Source organism: Juglans microcarpa x Juglans regia, chromosome 4S (genome assembly GCF_004785595.1).
Source record: "Juglans microcarpa x Juglans regia isolate MS1-56 chromosome 4S, Jm3101_v1.0, whole genome shotgun sequence".
NCBI classification, from domain to species: Eukaryota; Viridiplantae; Streptophyta; class Magnoliopsida; order Fagales; family Juglandaceae; genus Juglans; species Juglans microcarpa x Juglans regia.
The window spans coordinates 26963078-26984822 of record NC_054601.1 but is presented as its reverse complement, the minus strand read 5'-3'; the positions used below and the strand labels follow the sequence as shown (position 1 = coordinate 26984822).

The 21745-nt window shown below is 37.1% G+C and overlaps 1 protein-coding gene and 1 pseudogene across 6 annotated transcripts in view; both read left to right on the top strand.

Annotated features, from left to right (window-relative positions):
- Positions 1 to 17923, top strand: part of LOC121262605 (WD repeat-containing protein 48-like) — a 30743-nt gene extending 12820 nt beyond the window's left edge. For 3 of the 6 annotated variants that reach the window (XM_041165145.1, XM_041165142.1, XM_041165144.1), the window contains exons 17-18: positions 431 to 622; positions 1994 to 2323. In XM_041165145.1, the coding sequence (XP_041021079.1) occupies positions 431 to 622; positions 1994 to 2092 (291 nt within the window). In that variant the 3' untranslated portion in view covers positions 2093 to 2323. Of the gene's footprint in view, positions 1 to 430; positions 623 to 1993; positions 2324 to 2601; positions 2639 to 17903 lie in introns of those variants that run through there. The other 3 variants (XR_005940143.1, XM_041165140.1, XM_041165141.1) reach the window with 3 other exon arrangements.
- LOC121262606 lies at positions 13149 to 20715 on the top strand (annotated as a pseudogene).
- The last annotated feature ends 1030 nt before the right edge of the window (positions 20716 to 21745 follow it).

Below are 21745 nucleotides of genomic sequence, written 5' to 3'. Positions count from 1 at the left end.
TACACTATGAAGAAAGAGCAAGAAATAGGGAATTCACTAGCATAGCATCATTTGCTGTGAATTATAATAGTTGCCTTGGCAAATATAGTAACTGCTCTTTAGTCTTCTCATTGGCATCTTTGAGAAGACTTAACTTCTTGGAAAAAAATATAAAATACTACTCAATGGTAGGTCTTATATCATTGTTTCTTTTGCTTTCCCCTTCAGAAAGGTAAAATGTTTTGGCTCTATCCTGGGTGGGTATGGCTCTACACATTAATGGGCAAATATGGCTAAGGTTGACATGTATTGTCAGAATGCAAGTACCTTTCTTTTGTTACAGAGAGAATCCACCTTCTATCATGTCAATGTTTGTGCCATATTAATGTCCACCTCCTGCATGGTTAGGAGAATCGTGAATAATGGGGGTGGTTTTCCTTTGTTTATGTAGGTAGTTAATTATGTTATAGAAAAGATGGTTCTTGACAAGCCCGTGGATGGTATAAATACCGATGGAACATTTGCTTCCGGACTTGTTGGAGGGCAGTTAACACATACAGTGGTTGGAGATGGATCCTTTCGGTCAGGATTGAAGCCTTGGCAAAAGCTTAAACCTGCTATAGAGATATTGTGCAACAATCAGGTAAGCCTATTTATGCTTTATATGTATAGTTTAGTAAGAGATGAACTTTTCAATGAGATTTTAGATTATAAACAATGAAGTTATGGTGATGGAAATGTCGAATAAAATTCAAACATGAAAGACTAATATTGAAAAAATAACTTGATATATTTTTTTGCTTCGAATTTTAGTTTCATTATAATTAACTCATTCATTTGTTGAATTTCATTTTTCCAATCACACCCTCAATGCTTTTTACGTCCAAATATGGGGAATGGAGGAAAAGTAAATTTGTTGCGAAGGGATAATTGGAGAAAGTGAGGTATATTTATGCCCAACTTTCAAAATGGGCAAATAATTTCAGATAGTTTTTACAAGTAACATGATTAAAGTGGAATTATCCTTACACTTGATGTTGAGCAAGTCCAATGCTTCAACGTCGATTCTTTTACCTTGAACGCACAAATGGTTTAAATTAATTGCCTGCAAATTGATGCTACGTAATTTGTATGACTTTTGTTGGTCCATAAAGGAATCAAACATGATGATTATTAGCCCGTACATGTTCTTCAAAATTTGTGGTGATTTCAATGTGTCAAATGCTTTCATACTCATCAAAAGCACTTACCAATTTAGGATTGGGTGGAGTCCGAGCCGTTGAAACCTTTTTTTGTTTGTTTTTTCTTGAATTGGTGTGGATTTTTATGTAAGTAAAATGTAAATAGCAAAATTTCAATCATACCCTGCACTGTATACCTTGACAAACCATCAATCTGTATGCTCCTAAATAATTAAATAGCAGTTCCAAGGTGAACTTATGGGGCAAAATTCTCATATTCCTTTTGCAACCACTCACTTATCTCTTCCTTTTAAGATGTGGAATATCTATAGCTGTTCTTCCTTCTGTATTTTTTTTTCTGTTCGAATTTTTCGTTGTTTGTATCATGAATTAAATGCTCAAGTACTGAATGAAGTAACGACCCATCTCAAGCTCAAATTTTTATAGCCTAATCAATCTAATCTGTCTCAATATGTTACTCCAGTTTTTTTTTTTTTTTTTTCCCTGCCTGTTGTTACTTTTTAAAAATTTTTAGTTTTTAATTTCTATTTTTATCAATCTTAAGAATTGGATCACAGTACTCAACTTACATGACATCTACACACAGCCTGTCCGTCTTCTTCTAGGGTTAAATGTAGTTTTCAGGAGCAAAGATGATGGTGGAATATATTGATACTCCTTTGAGAGCTTATATATTGGTTAAAGAATGAGCTGAGCGCATTATAAAGAACTTGACTTTATTGATTTCAAGTTTAAATAATTGGAATTGCTTTAACACTGTTCTGTGTTAGCCTTGATATGCATTTAGAAAAATTATTCTGCTTTTTTTCCAGGTCTTGTCCCCAGACATGAGCTTAGCCACAGTTCGGGGTTATATATGGAAGAAATCTGAGGACCTTATTCTTAATTATAGAGTGGTGCAGGGCAGGTGACTCATATATCATTCAGGAGGTGTGTATTGTGACCTAATTTTACCGCTGCTTCTCTCTCTAAAGCTACCTCTTAGTGCATTGTTGCATGTACAAAATAAGTTAGAATTTCTGGTGTCTGGAAAACATTCTCTCACTCTCAGGAAGACAAAGGTTGTGGAGAAGGTTTTTTTCATATTGATATATATGACCTTTTGGTGGCCCGAGAATGCTTGCCACTTGATTTGGTGCTGATATACACGTTTGAGCATGAACATACATTAATTAGGAGACAACAGGAATTAGCTTCACGGGGTTTTAGAGCGAGGTTTCTTCTCCCCCTCTCCCTTACATTGCTCCCCAAACAAGGGGGAAAAAAAAGGAAAAAGTAACTTTGATAGTGTATGAGGGGATTTTCAGTACTGACCAGATAGGTTTGTTTGCGCACTCTATTAAGAAAAAAAAAAAAAAAAAAAAAATCAGTTATCCAGTAATGTCTGAGCAATTTCAAGTGTAGTTACTAATACTTGCAGGTCAGATTGTGCTTGTGTAAAATACGGAGGAATATGATTCATGGGGGTGCTTATGGTGATCAAAGTATGTATCAGGTTTGTAAATTTGAAAATCAATTGATTGCTGAATATAGCCGCATTCTCCGAATGTGCTGTGAAGTTTTTGGTAAAGCAGTTCCAAATGCAGCATGCAAAGCTTTCATCGGACATTGCAAAGTCGTTATCGAGCTGAGTCTTGCGTGCCGAAGAGAAGGGTTTTTGAGTATGGATCAGTAGAATTGAGAGAAGTATTGTTGGATCATCTGAAGGAGCCAAATTTAGGGATATAATGATGTCGAAAGCTTTGTAGATCGGATATTGCGGTTACATACCCTAGTCATAGAAACTCTGTTGATTTATTGATTTTTTCTTTTTTCTTTTTTCATTTTGGAAATAAAACATCTCCCATGTCGCAGTTTAGATATTCGACTTATATTTATAGATATTTCTCCCCATTTCACAGGCAGAAATCTTGGTTAGAAAGTCGTACCGTTCCACTTCAAGACCGATGTGCTATGATGTTCTGTACTTTTTCGCAAAATCATATAATCTATCTTACAAAAGCCAATAGTAATGATCTGGAACTCGTTGTAGGCTGAATGGCGACTATAGCCCCATCCCTCAAAGTACCCCTTTTTAAAAAAAGCATGGTACTCGTTCATCTTTCCCTCCCCTGCCTTTAAGAGTAATTCTATGTACAATTGTGAAGTACGTAAATTTCGTGTAATCGCTTTAAAAAAAGTGAGGTTTTATTAAAAAAGTAATTTTTTTTTAATGTGGGTCTCATATTTTATTTAATTTTTTTAAATGATTACGTGGTAATAGATAATTCATGATTGTAGATATTCTCTTTGTACGAAACCGCAAGTTCACAACCAAACAAAGATCAGAGAACCAGGACAGCTAGACCACGAAGCGTAGGGACCATGGGTGTGGTTGCATTATTCCTCGAGGCATTTTCTTCTTTGGTACATATATAGCATAGTTCACACACAGATAGAGAGAGCACTGAACCGCAGGTGAAAGAAGAAAACGAGGAAGAAGAAGAAGAAAATAAGAGAGAAGAAATAAGGGTATAAATGATAATTAGTTGAACTTTAATATTTTGATGGCACAGAGAGGATTTTCAGGTGGCCCGGTGCCAACTTTGAAATGTAATAAAAATTAGGGTTTGACCTTCACTAAAAGTTTTCGATCGATCGGTTTCGTGCCATCGCCCTGCCGGCCAGTAGTAGAAAAACTCATGATTGTTTAAGCCACGTAAGTACGTAAAACCTAAGTGGGGGTGGTAATTTTTCTACGATGTCTCGCGAGTTTAAGTGATAATTGCAACATCTTTTTTTTCTCCTGTTAGAAAATTCTCTTACTATTATCATCTTGTGCTAATGAGTTTAATTATTTGTACGTGTGAGTGATGTCTTGTACTAGGTACTCATGCTGATCTTGGTTAGTAAATTTGTTCTTGATCGTCTATGCCAATAAATGCAAGTTTTTTGAACTGATCATGATCATCAACTCGTGAGTACTGATTTTTATTATTTGATTTTATGCTAGCTTTTTGAAAATCTTTGGAATATTTATCAGAGAACAACATGGCGATCGAATACATTCCAGCTGATCCAATCGTTCATGCCACGAGAGGGTTAGCCTGTGTTTTTCTGAATGGCATATATGCTTGTGCCCACAATATATTTGGCACTCTATGGGGAAAATAATTTTCGTTATATGGGAACTTTCTTTATTATTGACTTCATGATCCTGAGAGCACCAAAGAAATGGTAGAGGGCCTTCGACATATCCACATACAAGAATTAAAAACGATTGCGTTCCTTCAAATTTCTTCATTCTTGATAGATCAGAGATAAAGAGGAAGACATGAATTTGGCCGTATTATTAATGGGTGGAGGTCAAAATCAACCCAAAAGCAGAATATGATTCTTTAGATAAGCTTAGAATTGATATATGATAGGTTTATTGGAGAATGGAATGAGAAGGCAAGTTACTCAACAAAGTGCATAGCGATTTCTACATATCAATCGCTGCGCTTCAGTGTACACTTTCCTGGCGGATTACGGCTCACAATAACAGTTCATATGCTTGAGTACTGATTCAGAAACGAGAAAACACTTTCAAACAGACCTTTTTCCTGTATTTCATCACAAAAAATTATGTGATATTTATTGGGATTCCAATCACCTATTGGCTCCCGATTCCAGGGGTGCATTTCGATCGGAAACTAAACAACCAAAACAATGTCGCGGGGTCTTATACTCATCATGTGTTGTGATAAAAAAAAGAAAAAGAATCGGAAACTGTATTAAGTTTTCCAGGAAGAATATATATGATGCTTTCAAATTTTCAAATGGAAGTTAGTGGAGATCACAATCCATGATGGCTAGGCAGAATATGATTCTTCCACAGCTCTTGTAAATGGAGAACCTAAAAGGGAATCTCAAGATGCATGAGAAAAAGTACCACACTCCTTGCACATGCACGCATGCAGTATAGTTGGATCTTCTTTCATGTCACGTAAGCCCAAAATGATCGAATACATTATTTTCCTATTTAAGGATATATCAGTTATGAGATCTTTAGAAAGTGAGAAAGTATTCCTAGAGTTCTTTGAGGAAACAAAGTTCAAAAGTTTGCACACTTTCTTGATCATTAGCTAGCTAGCGATGTCTTGGTATAGTTATGGCAGCTACCCCAACAATTATGGGGCTGATGAATGGAGCAAAGCAAGCCATGACTCCGACCATGTCTATCGACCTGTCATTGTTGATGCTGAGGGAAGGACAAGGCCAATCATCGTGCGCACTACAAACCAAAGTACTGCGCAGATGGCCTACGCTGCCAAAGTTGAGAGAATAACTGAGCATGTTCGCATACCTTTGGTCTCAGACTACACATATGATTCACCACCAAAGGTACTAGAGCCGGTGAAAAACCATAAATACAGATATAGCTCGCCACCAAAGGCCGTAGAGCCGGTGAAATCAAACTATGGATACAGAAATAGCTCGCCGCCAAAGGTAGAGCCGGCGAAAAGCTATGGATACAGACATAGCTCGCCACCAAAGTTGGTAAAAGACTATGGATACAGGCCTAGCTCCCCACAAGATGAAGAGCCAGAGGGTAATACTCATTCATATAGAAGTAGCTCCCCACCAAAGGTCGAGCCAGTGAAGAATTACGGGTACTATGAGCCCCAGCCAGTACTGGAATATGGATATAAGGCCCAGCCTGTGAAAGACTACGGATATGAAGTCGAGCCATGGAAAAGCAATAAATATGCAGATGATAAATGGGGTAGGCCTTTGAGTCCAGCTCGTGATCGCCCACCGGAAGTTGAGGCCTTGCTCGACAAAGTCCAGACTGAAGCTAGCCGACCCAAAAAGCTTGGATCTTTAGGTGTACCATCCCGAGGCCAAACTCCTCAGTCAAACGTGCAAAATGGCATCAGTCCTGGCTATGGTGGATATAGTACTGATTACAGCAACAACTACTTGCAAAAGCCGAGTGGAAATATTGCCCTTCGTAATAATGAGGATTATGACCACTACCGCATGAATGATAATATTCCAGGAGGCTGGGCTAGGCCAAGACCAACTAATGGAGCTACTGCGCTCAGAAAACCTACATCTGATATTGCCACAGCTGTTCAGAATTTGAAGGAAGCTGTGATGGGTTTATCTGTCGCTAATAATGCTCCTCCACAGTCCAAGTACCCGGTTCCAATCTCAAAACAAGATTCCTACCCAGAAACCATTGACAGCAGGGAAGCTGCAAGGAGGTATGGCAACTTCAATTTACCTCGGCCACGACCCACTGATGAAACTTACACCCCAACAATCAACAGTATAGAGGCTGCTAAGAAGTATAGGGGTGCTAGTATTGCTTGAGCATCAAGTCAATGCTTCCCCGCACACTTACTAAGTCTGCTTGGATAATCTGAAATGGAAGATGATTCATATCTACAAACCTATAGCTTGAATCTCAATTAATCAGTGCTTCTTGTGGGAGGCTTGTTTGGGAATATTAAAGTCTGTTTTTTCCCTTTTATTTAATAAGCCCGTCTGATCATGTTATCTTAATGGAATTTCCTTGATATTATAATAAGCTTCTATTGTAAGCATGTATACTATAAACTTGAGGGGTTTTTATTTACTTTAGTGTCTATAAAATGTCTTTTTGTGATGTTTATTTCACTCTGCACACGAGTGACACATTGACATGGTACACAAATAAGAGAAGATGCTCAAAGAAGAGAACAAACAAATTAAAAATGGTACGTGTCCTGCCTATGATTAATAGACAGAGGCCATGTCCCGTATGCGCAGTTCAGCAGACGTACAAATCATCTGTTAATGACCTTATTCAACGTTAGAACATCGGTGATGTCTTTGTCTTGTACGTAGATACATCAATTTAATTGAAAGGGAAGGTGAGACTATACCTCTAGCTAGGCTAGCGCTAAACGCTTCCAGCTTGTGATCACGGTTGCTTGCAATGATACGTGCTTCAGGCTCAGGCATTTCACAGTTAGTGTGCAAATAATGCAACTAACTACAATGCAATGGATGCCAATATTTAGCTTTTTGATGTTCAAAACGTTGCTTCAACAGTTTGATTTTCCCATATATTTATGTACCAAAGTATTATAGTTATCAAGGGCAGCGTGTGAGTTTGGGAACAATGGGAACGGATCATCAAGAATTTGGCTAACCAAGGAAGAGTTATTCTCCTTGAACTTATTTTTCGGGAGATCAACTAAAGAGGGATTTTTTTGGCAAAACAAGGGTAAGTGAAGAATGAGTTTTTGAGGAATTTTGATTTACCACGAGTTTCGATTGGTATGCTGAGAATAGGCAAGTAAGGTTTACCAATCTTTTTGACAGTGCTGCATCATTGGAATCCCATGATTCCTGCATGACAGATGATAAGATCACTCAGCAATCCCTGCAACCCTCTCAGATTCTTCTCCTAAACTTCTGCATGTCAAGAGATAAAATCCCATAACTTCCTCTCGTTAAATATCTCTGCATACCTGTAATTTTAGGAAACAATAGTTGTGTACATACTGCATTTACGTTAATTTTGTCATTTGTAATTTTTTGTACAACTGTGTAATCACTTGTATATAATCACTTGTCTAATATCTCATCCTGTTAGCATTTCTTAAAAACATCTTTATGGTACCAAAAGTGATGGGACGATAGAGAGAATTTCTTTTCCAATCATGTCAAATTCCTCCAACTCCGTTCCTCATCTGATGAATATCCCTACCCAGTTACACAATATATCCAATTTTGTGTCTTTACGTCTCACCTCTTCCAACTTTCTACTGCAGAAAACTCAATTGACCAACATCTTAGAAAGCTATGATCTTCAAGGCTTTCTAACGGGCGAAACTCGCCCATCTCCAGACAACGTTCAAACTGGAGACTCTGCTCCTCAACCCAACCCTGCCTACCTGAAGTGGACGGAGTTACAATGATAATTTACCTGAAGGCTGCTACAGGTTTGGCTAAGTTACAATGATAATTTACAAGATATGAGGGATGTTTATGAATTCTAGTGGATTTTCAAATTTTAGGCTGATCAGTTGGAAGAAATGAATGAGTAGTAGGAATATCATGTAATGATTGAAAAGGCTCATTAGGAATTGGAGACTCTATGGTAATATTTGTATCTGTAGTGTTGTTAGGATCATTTGATTGAGAAGTAGGAAACTTGAGTGTATGAGACTGAAGGAACTCATCTGATTGAGGAACAGGCATCACAATAGACTCAGTGGGAAAAATACTGGATGTATTAAAAGAAAAAATGGACTCACGAAAAATAACATCTCTGGACAAGATAATGGTATTGTTTTCCAAATCATAGAGTTTATAGCCCTTGGTACCATATGAATATCCAAGAAAAAGACAAGGACGCACTCTAGGTGCAAATTTTGAACGATTGTGAGATAATGTGGAGGCAAAACATAAGCATTTAAACACCCAAAGATGAGAGTGGTTAAGTGTTTGTGAAAATAACATTTCATATGGTGTTTTGTTAGACAACAAAGGAGATGGTATTCGATTGATCAAATATGTTGTTGTGAGGATACACTCACTCTAGAAAGCAAGGGGCAAGTTGGCATGAAATTTAAGGGATTGTGCAACATTTAGAAGGTGCTGGTGTTTACGTTCAACTACAGCATTTTGCGGAGGTGTAACAACACATATTTGTTGATGTAAAATACCTCTAGAAGAATAGAAATCTGGCATGTCAAACTCAGCTCCTTTGTTAGTCCGAATTGTTTTGATATGAATATCAAATTGTGTATCTATGAGTTTGAAAATTTTCTGAACCAAAGACGAGTATTAGATTTACTTTTCTTAAGGTATACCCAAGTGCAATGAGAATGGTCATCCACAATAGAAAGAAAATAGCGAAAACCAGTAATTGATTCAACAGAGAAGGAACCCCAGATGTCACAGTGAACAAAATCAAAAACTTTATTACTCACAGTATGACTATTATTGACCGGCAAACTTTTATGTTTTGCCAATGGACAAACACGGCAAGAAAATTTGGAAGAAGTACTAATATCAGGAATGGATTTTTGTAATGTTTGTATCTTATTTGAAGAGGGATGTCCTAGCTTTAAATGCCAAAGATCGAAAGAAGAGAGATTTACAGCAAAAAAAAAAAAAAAAAAAAAAAAAAAAAAAAAAAAAAAAAAAAAGATGCTAGAATTCATAGCTGGAGCTTGAAAACTATCTTGTAGCAGATATAGACCAGCCACTTGTTTAGCCACTTTAATCGTCTTCCAAGAGTGTAGGTCCTGTATGAAGCAAAGTTTAGCAAGAAACACAAGACAACAAGAAGAATTTTTAGTGAGTCTTTTGACTGATATGAGATTAAAAGACAAAGATGGGACATATAGAACATTGTGTAGGACTAAGGAATTAGATATTTCATAGTACCAACATGTGTAATAGGAACACATGTGCCATTTGGTAATTTTACTGAAGTATTGACAAGTGAGGTAGTTGAAGCTAGGTGAGAAATAGAACTGACCATATGGTCAGTGGCACTGCTATCAATTATCCAAGAATTAGGTTTACTAGAAACGTAATTGGAGTAAAAAACAAAAGGTAAAGTCATACTTGACAGGCTAAAAGAAGATGAATCGGAAGGTAAATTAGAAGGGCTCATAGCATTTATTTCTGTGGGTTGAGATGATTGTGAAGAAGATTGAAGAAAGGCAAGAAGATGACGACATTGTTATTTGGAGAAGATGACGGTATTTGAATTCATGGTTGCTTCATCATGGCCAGTATAAGATAAAGAAACTTGATTTACAGAAGATGTTTTGGTTCTTGGATTCTGATGAAATCCAGGCTGGTAACCATGCAACTTGTAGTACCTTTCAACTATGTGTCTAGTGTGGCCACAATGGGTACAAACAGGCTTAGAGCGTTGCTTAGGATAATGCTTGTTGTTTGATCCAGGAGAAACTATATTCTTGATGAGTAAAGCAGCCGATTTAGTCATCACAGAGGCTCCTACAACTTTTCGCTATTTTTCTTTTTGCAAAGTGAGAGACAACACCCTATCAATGGATGGCATTGGATCCATTAATAGGATCTGTACTTGAATATGTGTAAATGAATCGTTTGAACCCATCAAAAATTGAACAACATATTCCTTTTCATGTTGGTCAATCACTATCTTTAAAGCCCCATAAGAACACCCTGGGTTACAAGAACAACTACGAATTGGTTTTACAGTAGAAAATTCATCCCACACAGATTTCAATCTTGTGTAATAAGAACTCACAAAAGATAGATCTTGAGTCAAAGAAGCAAGATCTTTCTTGAGTTGAAACAGACTAGGACCATTACCTTGAGTGAATCTAGTTTTCAAGTTTCTGCAAACTTCTTCAGCCATTGGGGTACTGATAAGACTGACAACAATTTCTTTGATAAGAGAATTAAGAATCCATGAAAGGACCATATTGTTTCAATGAAACCACAAAATATACTAGGGATCAGAGTGATCAACAGGCCGAGAGAAAGTTCCATCAAGAAAACCTGTTTTGTTCTTAGCATTAAGAGCTGTCAACATTGATATGCTCCATGTATAGTAATTCTCACCATTTAATGGCTGAGAAACTAAAATAGAACCGGGGCTTTCTCCATGATGAAGAAAATAGGGATTCGAAAAATCCTCTAGCAGAGAAGTAAGGTTTGATGTGGAAGCCATACCAGAGTTTGACGTGGAAGCCATATCAGAGTATATTGCTCTGATACCATATCAAGGAATCAACCCAGTAGACCTTGTGTATCGAATCACAAAAACAAGAGAAGTGCAGAAACTTGTGCAAGAACACAGAAAACATGGAATCTTGATTGAGAGAGAAAGTGCTTGTATTGTATTACTTGATAACCAAAGTACATCAATCGAGTCACTTATATACACAAAGTAATTAAAAAAGTATAACTAACTATGCTAACTGTTTTTTGTATATTACACGTGTAGCTTATATGCCAGCTAGACTTAAATAAGTTAATAAACAATGCGGCTGGAAATGGGGGGGGGGGGGGGGGGGGGGGGGGGGGGGGGGGGGGGGGGGGGGGGGGGGGGGGGGGGGGGGGGGGGGGGGGGGGGGGGGGGGGGGGGGGGGAAACAGTCCTAAAGAAAGGAAGGTGGAGGAACCATCTCAGACTGAGGAAGCAGCAGAGGCTTTGTCTACAAGAAGAAGAAGAAACTGATGCGGGTGAAACAACTACTCCAGTTAATGGAAATGACCATGCGAAACAGAAGAGGCTGTGACAAGGGAAAAGAAAAAGAAAGAAGAAAGATTTGGCTAAGGATGCAAGGTATGATAGGGTGAGAATGTTTTGTCTGTGAAAAGCAGAAGAGAAAGCATGCCGAGCAAAGAAATGTTTCATTGCTTGTCCCGTTTCTATCGTGTGGTTTTAAGTTATTTCTAGTGTATTGATCTCTAACCTCTTGTGGACATGAATGCATGAAGTTGCCGAGGGAGAGGACACAATCTTACTTTTGGTGGTATGCCGATATAACTTAAAATTAACAGATTTCTTGTTGATTTCTCTTGGTTCATCTCCCATGACGAGTTCAAAAGGGCTCTTTTCACAAAAATTAGTTCAATAGATCCTCAGTTCAATCAACTTAGAAAAAAGAGTCACATGTATATTGATTTTGTCTCTATGATACCAAGCAACAGATCCCTCGATTTATTTTTTCAGGATAACAATCAATCCCTTTCTCTACTCTTCATTGTAGGAAGGAATCACACTATAATGCATGAAATCCTTTATAAAACATAAAACTTGCATTATAGTAACAATGTTATTATCATGACAACTCCCTTTTAATGATAAAATCATATGCACCCCCCTTGAAGATGCAACTACGATACCAGTGTAATGAAATTTTCTGTTATCTGCAAAATGCCAAGAATGGAAAACACGGGGGCAACAGATACAAGGAGAGAATTTCATATTAAATACCAAAAAAAAGCAGATAACAAATTTTATTAACAAGGTGATAGAAAAGATTCAAATGAGCACCAATTTACATGCTTTAATTATAATATTCAGTTTTGAAATATTGATTAAATGAAGATATTCAATTTTATATCCGTTTAGATTTTTAGATTAATGCTAATTAATTATAATCTTAGAAATTCATCATTTCCCATCTTTTTAGTATTTTGGAATAAATTATAATTATTAAAAATAGATTTCTTATATGTTTTTCAAATATAATATAGCAAATAAAATTTCAAAAATCCAGATCGTATTGTGCTTTAGAGGGTTTGGAACTTTGGCACCCATACTCCATCACCCTCTTAAGTTTTGTAGTTTATCATGCAGACAACATATTATATATATATATATATATATATATATATATGATATTATTTAGTGACAAATTTTACATCTTTTAGATAAATCATGATGATCTAATTAATGGTTTATAGAAGAAGATGCCATGTGGATGTACCCATATTTTACATGGAAAAAAATACGAACTTTCAGGCTTCGTTATTACAAAATTAATGAATATAAAACCAACTGCTAATCAAAACTTTCAGTTAACAATAATGTAAAATAAGTAATACTAAAATAATGTAAACTTAGTAGGCAACACATCGTAGCCTTCTTCCATCTAAAGACTGCAGCGGTGGTTAAATACCGACAAACTTGTTGATCCATATCGAATCTTTTCCTCTCATGTTGAAGCTCTCGGGCTCAGGCGCCCAGCTAACTATGGTTAACTTTCCCGTGTATTAAGGGATTAAAGCCCGTGCCTATGAGAGAATTGTACATGAGGAGGGGTTGACTTCTGTCTAAATAGGACGATCTCTGTTGCTGTTTTTATTCTTCTTGTCCGAATGGGAAAAGACGGCACAAGACACCAAGATGAAACAGAGCTCAGAATCACGCTGTCTGTATAACAAAGATTTCATCACTGTAAAGTCTCTTTCCTTCTCTCTCGCTCGCTGTACATGAGGAGGGGTTGACTTCTGTCTAAATAGGACGATCTCTGTTGCTGTTTTTATTCTTCTTGTCCGAATGGGAAAAGACGGCACAAGACACCAAGATGAAACAGAGCTCAGAATCACGCTGTCTGTATAACAAAGATTTCATCACTGTAAAGTCTCTTTCCTTCTCTCTCGCTCGCTGTCTTAGCTATTATTTGATGCTCTCAGCAACTCATTTATTTTTTTTATCACTTTTGAAGCTCCCGTCTCTCTTTTTATTGGATGCCCAGATCAATTTTTGGCTCCAAATGATTCTTGGATGCTCCGAACCATTGAAAATTGTATTTAATGTACGATTTTCTGTACGATTTTCTCTGTCTTTCTTACATGGTGGAATGATTTTATATACTTCTACTCACATGGGTTTATTTTTATATTCATAAAGTTTCTTCTTTAAGTGAAAATGGTAGTCATCAATTGAATTTCTTATGCTCCATGTTTAGGTCATATTCTTAGAGACAGCTGATTTAAGTTTTCAGGTTATTTATGAATGTCAAATTGGTTGATTTATAGTGATGATTCAATAGGTATATTGTATGTGTTGTATGTGTGTAGACCATGTCGAGCAAGGTCTCATATGTGTACTGTTTGGGTGTGTAGACCATGTCGGGCAATGAGGCGTAGATTAAAGAAATGGGATGCATTATCAGTCGAGAAGTGTCATCAGGTATAATATACGAGGTGAAGGAGGAGACGACTCCAAGTGCTCCGTCTAATAGGAAGGTAGATGATGTCGCAGAGGGGAAAGTAGATAGGAATGTTGTTGAGGTTGATAACGGGGGGAAAGAGGAGGTGGAGGAGGAGAAGGAGAAGGATTGTGGTGATGGGGGTCAGCGGGTGCCCAGGGAGAGAAGAAGGTCTAGGGCGAATCCAAGGTCAAGTAATCTACCAAAGCACTCACGAGGAGAGCAGGTTGCAGCCGGATGGCCACCATGGCTCACAAACGTGTGTGGGGAGGCACTCGGTGGGTTGATTCCAAGAAGGGCGGACAGTTTCGAGAAGATTGATAAGGTGGGTACCATTTCTTTTGAAAATGCTTTTAATTTGGGATGATAGAACGACTATCTTGAATCTTGAATGATGTGGCCATGGCTATTCTGCAATCAACAGAAGAAATTATGTTTATTTGGTTCTAAGATGGGGGAATGTGATGATGGGTCATATCATTAGAGATGCATTCTTCAAAACTGTCTTACATTAATTGCCTGTCACAAATGATGTGGCAATGACAGGCTTGAAATCAATGCAAAATGTTCATTATTATTTGTTAAAATGAAGGGGAAACAAGACGGTCACGGGAGATTCATGATTATAGTGTTAATTATAGTTTATAATATTTGTGCTTTTGATTTCTTTCTCTTATTGGAATTTCTCTTGTTTTAGATTGGGCAAGGAACATATAGTAACGTGTACAAAGCTAGAGATATATTGACGGGTAAAATTGTTGCACTAAAAAAGGTTCGATTTGATAACTTGGAACCTGAGAGTGTGAGATTTATGGCTAGAGAAATTCTCATTTTGCGGCGTTTAGATCATCCCAATGTTGTGAAGTTGGAGGGTTTGGCTACATCAAGGATGTCTAGTAGTTTGTACCTGGTCTTTCAGTACATGGAGCATGATTTAGCTGGACTTGCTGCTAGTCCAGGAATTAAATTTACAGAGGCTCAGGTTTGACCATGTCCTTGGAATCTGAACTTTACAAGATCTTTTCATACATGTCATAATTTGTTCCTGTCAGTGCAGGTAAAATGTTATGTGCATCAATTACTATCTGGACTTGAGCACTGTCACAACCATGGAGTGCTTCACCGTGACATTAAAGGATCAAATCTTCTTATTGACAATGGTGGGATACTAAAGATTGCTGACTTTGGGTTGGCTTCTATCTTTGATCCAAACCACAAGCGCCCCATGACTAGTCGAGTGGTCACACTTTGGTATCGACCTCCTGAACTCCTTCTTGGGGCTACCGATTATGGAGTGGGCATAGACCTATGGAGTGCAGGTTGCATTTTAGCTGAGTTATTGGCTGGGAAACCAATTATGCCTGGCCGTACAGAGGTCGCCACTTACTTTCCTGTCTCTCTTTACTTCATTTTCAGTATCATATATCAACTCTCTACTTCAATTTTGGTAAAATTTACTTATATTTGTTGTGCTGTGTTCTCCAATTAATTTTATTTTGAATATTTATCCCTTGTCTTATATACTTTATGCCAAATGGTCAACAGAAGGCAAAGCAACACTTTTTTTTTCCTTTATTTATTCAATGGTCAACAAGAGGCAAAGCAACACACTTGTTTTTCTTTTCTCTTCATTTTTTTCTATAATTTTTCAGTGATTTGCTCTCTGTTGCATGTCATAGTAATGGAAGCCTTGCAATCCTGTATAAATTGAAGTTCTGTTTATTGGTTGAGCACCTCTTTTTCCCCCTGTTGTTTGCTGCATTTTGAACATAAATATGTGATGACTATTATCAGAGTGGCTCTGATATCTTTACTGCTCACTTAGGTTGAGCAACTGCACAAGATATACAAACTATGTGGCTCACCTTCGGATGAATACTTCAAAAAATCGAAGTTGCCTAATGCAACCTTGTTCAGGCCCCGAGAGCCTTACAAAAGATGCATTAGAGAGACATTTAAAGACTTTCCTCCATCATCCTTGCCCCTTATTGATACTCTTCTTGCAATTGATCCAGCAGAACGGCTGACAGCCACGGCTGCATTGAGAAGTGAGGTGAGTCTTGACATATTCATGACCAATCTTTTTCAATTGACATGCATGATTTTATTCTGTTTTTTTCCCTTGATGATCATGCTATCACTTATTGATAAGTCCTTTATTTATTTAGATAAACTTGACAATTTGAGTGACTCTTGAATTCTTTATTTATGCTGGTTGCTTGCTTTCCTTAACTGTTTGTGAAACTGAGCGCTGTATTCCTTTAAATAAGTTGAGCAAACATAAAGAGACGCATTATGAAAACTAAAAGATTATTAATTTTAAATAAAAATTAATAGTTTATTTAAATATATTGTTTTCATTTAATAATGTTAAGTTTAAATAGGAAATATTAATTCAATTAGATATAGTATTTTTCATTTAAGAAGTTTAACTTAATGACATATATTACATACTTTGAATTTGATAATAGCACAACTGGGGAGTGGATGATAAGCCTCTATAGGACTAATTTTCATACCATAAATGAGATGGTTGATGATGTGGCTTCATAGGAGCAAAGTCCCATGCTTTGAAAAATTTCTAGTATATAGATAAAAATTTGTTAAAGGTCATGTTCTTCGTTAACTTATCAAAAAAAAAAAAAAGGTCATGTTCTTCATCATTTCTCTTAGCTTAGCTATCTTGTAACAAGATGCACCTATCCTTAATTATTGATATGTGAGTCTGGTAATCTGCTTTGGAATTAACCCCTAGGGGTTGGCTCAAATGGTAAAGGCCTTGGGCTTAGGGGTATGCTCCCCTAGGTCTAAGGTTCAAATCCCCTTGGGTGCAAACAATCTCTAGGGGCCATTGGATTGGGGGATTTTTCTCTTAAATTAACCGGGGTGCACTTGCGGGAAATTCCTTGCCGAGGGCCTGTGCACCCCGGGATTAGTCGGGACTTTGTTCTGGACACCCGGTGCCAATAAAAAAAAAATAAAAGTAATAATAATAATAATATCTGCTTTGGAATTGGTTTTCTGTTGGAACTCTTATACTACAGATTTTGCCGACTGTATTTTCATTTGTACTACTCAACCAAACCAAACTAAGTCTTAAGTTTAACCAACTCAACCTAATTGGGTCAAAAAATGTACTTAAATATCTGAAATTTACCTCTAGAAATAAAGTATCTGCTGTTGAAACATTTGGCCTACTGATGATTGTTCTTCACTTGGATGGAGTTTTGTACTAAATATCTTGTTCTATATTATTTTCACTTTCTGCTTTCGTTTCGTACATTCCTGGTCTTAAAAAGATATGCCTATAGGGGCTGGCAGTGGCAGTTTTGCTTGCTATACAAAACTCGGTTTTCCTGGTACCCATGGTAATCAAACAACTCTGTTTTATTCACCCTAAGTGAAATGATAGGCATCACAAGCCCTCTACTTCGATCTAGATAGGTCTTATCTCTTGTATATCATCTGGTGTACTTGGGCTATGCCTATCTTTATTAATAATATCATTTACTTATATAAAAAAAAATGATAGGCATCACAAGGGTGATACTAAGTCATTTAAATGGTATTGAGAATCTATAATTTTGATCATGTGAGCTTGTTACATGCTTAATTTATTTCCTCTAGACTCATCACTTGTCTGGTATCTTTCTGAAATTGAGCCTGTGTGCTACCAATTTTCCTCTTTTCCCAACTTTTGACAGTTTTTCACAACCGAACCTTACGCTTGTGAACCATCTAGCCTTCCACAATATCCCCCAGCAAGGAAATGGATGCTAAACGACGGGATGATGAAGCTCGGAGGTGTGGATGCTTTACATTCAGTTTCTTTGTTTTTTTTTTTTAAATATTATAAGTAGCTTTACTTTCAGTTTATGATACTTTGCATTCTTTTTTTTATAAGTAGCTTTGCATTCAACCTGTGGGGTAGTATCCTTTGCCAAGGCATTATTAGGATTTTATATTTATTGCTTTGGTTATACTGCTTAAGGGCATAAGCAACCAGATTTTTTGTCTGGCGTTCTGGCTTTCCTTCTCTCTCTCTCTCTCTCTCTCTCTCTCTCTCCCCCTCCCTGTTCCCCTTCCCCCCCCCCCCCCCCCCCCCCCTCCCCCCTCTCTTCTCCCCAAAACAAATGTTAGTAACCTGTTTTAAAATTCAGAATTGTTCTTCATCCTGGTAATTAAATGTGTATTGCCATATATACAATCATGCAAAGTTAAGGCCTCCCAGCCGTATTATTTAGAATCAGTGAACATCAAGGGTCATTTTGGTGATTTTATTACACTATGTCTCCATTTCTGCTTTTTCCCCTATCTTCACTTCTCAGTATGCATTGATTGTTGATCTGTTAACATGTTCCATGTCAAAATTCTTTCCTGTTGTCGGTATGGACATGTCTTCCATGGATAGAAATATGTAACTGTGAAGATTATTAACCTTATGGTTGTGCAGATTAAGAGCTCCTAGTAAAGTCCCGGCTGAGGGTGCAAAGAAAACACGGACACGTGGTCGTGCTGTTAGGGCATTTCCTGCTCCAGAAGCCAATGCTGAGCTTCAGTCTAATCTTGACGTATGTTTCATAAAATCTTCTATCATCCATATACATTTTTTTCTTTTTTCTTGTAGTTATGCTAATTTAGCTTCTAACGTATTTCATAAACATGAGCTCTAATGTTAGTATCCTCTCAAGTTGATAACCAGATTATGATATTACAACCCTATTTGCGCCCCTCTCAATTCTCTTATTGTCCTTTAGGTACTTGATTTGACACAAATTATTGTGCCCTTCATCAAAACTATAATTTTGTGGGAGTTTAAGATTTGAATATTGTGGTCTCGATTAAAAAATGGCAACATGAGATTTGCACTATTTTGTCTTTTTTAGGCTTTGACAATATTTTAGTATGCTGGATTTGGTATGAGAGAGTGGTGAATGGAACTTTACTTGTTTTGGAAGAAGAAGTTCTTGTAATTTATAATGATTCAAAGAAGCTTCAATTGTAACGTTGATTAGTCCTTTTGGAGTGTAAATACTGATGTAATTTGTACTTTTCATGAGTTATTACAAATGGTATTAGAGCCAATTTCAACTAGAAGTGTGGAACTTGAGCCATACCACTTACATTGTAATGGTTCAGTGAGGGAATTTAAATTGGGAGATTGTAATACTTGGGATTTATTATGAGATGGTGCTGAATAAGATCCTACATTGCTTAGGAGAGAGGAATTTGCATGGCTTATAATGATTTCATGGAGCTCCAATTGTAATGTTGACTAATGGTACCTAAGCCAATACCAACTACAAGTGTAGGACTTGAGTCGTGCCACCGACATCGGAATAGCTAGACGAGGACGACAAAGATCTAAGATGAGAGATTGTAGCACTCCTGATTTAGTATGAGAAGGTAGTTATTGAGATTCTATAATACTTGGGAAAGAGAAGACGTTCTTGCGCTTCATAATGATTCAAAGGAGCTCTAATGGTAACATTAGATAGTTGATTGGAATATATAAGCTTATATATGTGGCTTAAGATTTTCTTGGATTGTTATAATTATTTAGTTACGTTTTTTTGTACTAATTGCCATTTGTTAGTCTCGTATAATTGATAGTGTTAATAAATGGCTCTAAACAAGTTGAGAAGAAACTATAAAGTGTTGCACCATATGTTCCTCTTCTCAAAATGTATCTTGTTCTCTCTTCCCCGTACGGTGAGCTACCAAAGTGTCTTTCTTAATAAGCAGATACAGTGTTGATTTCCTGAATACTGTTAATTTGCCAAAATATCAGTCAGTTAAAAAGAGCAGTATATGTAAAATGAACCAGATGGAGCTCGTTTTGAATTGAACTTGTCATTGAACAAGCCAATTTAGGATTGTCTAGTTTATGGATTCATTGTATAGTTTTTTTTTTCTTCTAAGTATTATACTGGTTTTGATTCCTGGGTTTGGATTTCTTGAATAAATGTTTACCCCTAGGCGTCGTGTTGTTACCACGGTATTCCTCCGCCAATTGGGGTACCGCCTCTTCTCAAAAAAAGAAAAAAAAAGGGCAACAAAATGTAGATTTATTTGATTTATATGAGCTTGGGAAAAGCGCAACTTCCTTATATTTGATTAAGCAGCTTAGGCTCCTATTTTTCCACTCATCTACATGCATACAAGCATGTTAATTTGACCAAGTTTTGAAGTCACTTTTGATCAAATTTAGGTTTTAGTTCTAGTTTATGTTTCTTGACTCTCGTCTTTGTTCTGAAACAGAGAAGGCGTCTTATATCTCATGCAAATGCAAAGAGCAAGAGCGAGAAGTTTCCTCCACCACATCAAGATGGACAACTCGGCTTCCCCTTGGGAGCATCAAATCGTATTGATCCTGCAATTGTTCCACGAGATGTTCCATTTAGTTCAACCTCATTAACTTATTCAAAAGAATCACTCCAAACATGGTCAGGTCCACTGGGTGACACGGGTAGAGCTCATGCTCCAAGGCGGAAAAAACATGCTCCAGGTGACGAACGAGGGACCATCAAAACCAGAGACAAGAGCTCACGAGGATAAAAGATCGAGTGCTCGTAGTAAAGGAAAGAAAAACATGGCTTAAACTTGAGTGTATAGATCAAGATGTAGATTTGTTTGCTGGACTGCCTATGCTCACACTGTTTCGATGAAGTACTCGTACTGCAATGCAATGCATTTCCTATTAAACTCAGCCTGGCTTCCTTTGGCATCAAAAGATGTAATTGATTGGTTAGAGGTAATTTTTACTTCTATTGTCCCTTACTTTTTCCCCCAATAAGATCAGAAAAGAAATCTGTTCAATTGCTGGAACAGTGGAAAATTCTTGTACTATGTATATCTTGATTTATTGTTTTGTCTCCGAGTTCCCCGTGTTGAAAACGGGAGGGATTCTACTTGGAAATTTATACCCTTAGAATAGTGAAAAAAAGATCTAATAAATGTAGTGCACTGTGTAGCCATATTCTGTTGAGGAATAATCTCACATTGTCTGTGGGTAAGGTCTTGAGCATGTTTATAAGAAATGAACAATTATCTCTTGTTGAACCTGTTTTATGAGATGAATTAGGCTTATGAATTTCTTTATAGTATCAGAGCTAGGTTCAGGACGAATGAGGGCCTATATTACTTTCACAGCGACAAGGACCAGAAAAAATTCTAGCCTGCCCGTAAGGGATGTTGAAGAATAATCTTCTATAGTCTGTGGACAAGATCTTGGATATGTTTATAAGGAATTATCAATCCTCTCTTGTTGAATCGATTTTATGAGATTAGTTAAGCCTATGAATTTCTTCATATTGCCACATTAATAATGAGAAAATACTGCATTTTATACTCTTATTTCACTCGGTATCCATTAATGGTGGACGGACAATGTCACATTTATATAATATAAAAAGAAATGGAATGAGACTCATGTAGTAAATAACTTTAACTTTTAATAATAACAAAAAGAGAGAGAGAAAAAAAAAAAAAAGGAATCCCAAGGTTTATGTCACAAGAACTAGAGCTGCACAACCCTATTCTTTTGTTTGAACTTTTATGACTTTCTTTGCAGACAGCAGTTTTGGATAATTCGACTATGAAAACTGATCCCTTAAGTAATGCTAAAAACCACTATTGCATTTATGAATAGGTAGATGATTAGAGTAGACACGAACATTGGGGGCCTTTCCAAGTAGGTACGTACACGTGATAGGGATGCATAAAGCATTTTAATTTTCTGATCTTTATCCCACTTGACGCCGATCGATCATGCACACAAGGCGAGCAGCACCTACGTGCTGTCGTCTTCAAACACCAATTTGAATTAATTGTATGGCCCGTGGCAGGCATATTGCCCTATCGATCCGGTCACATG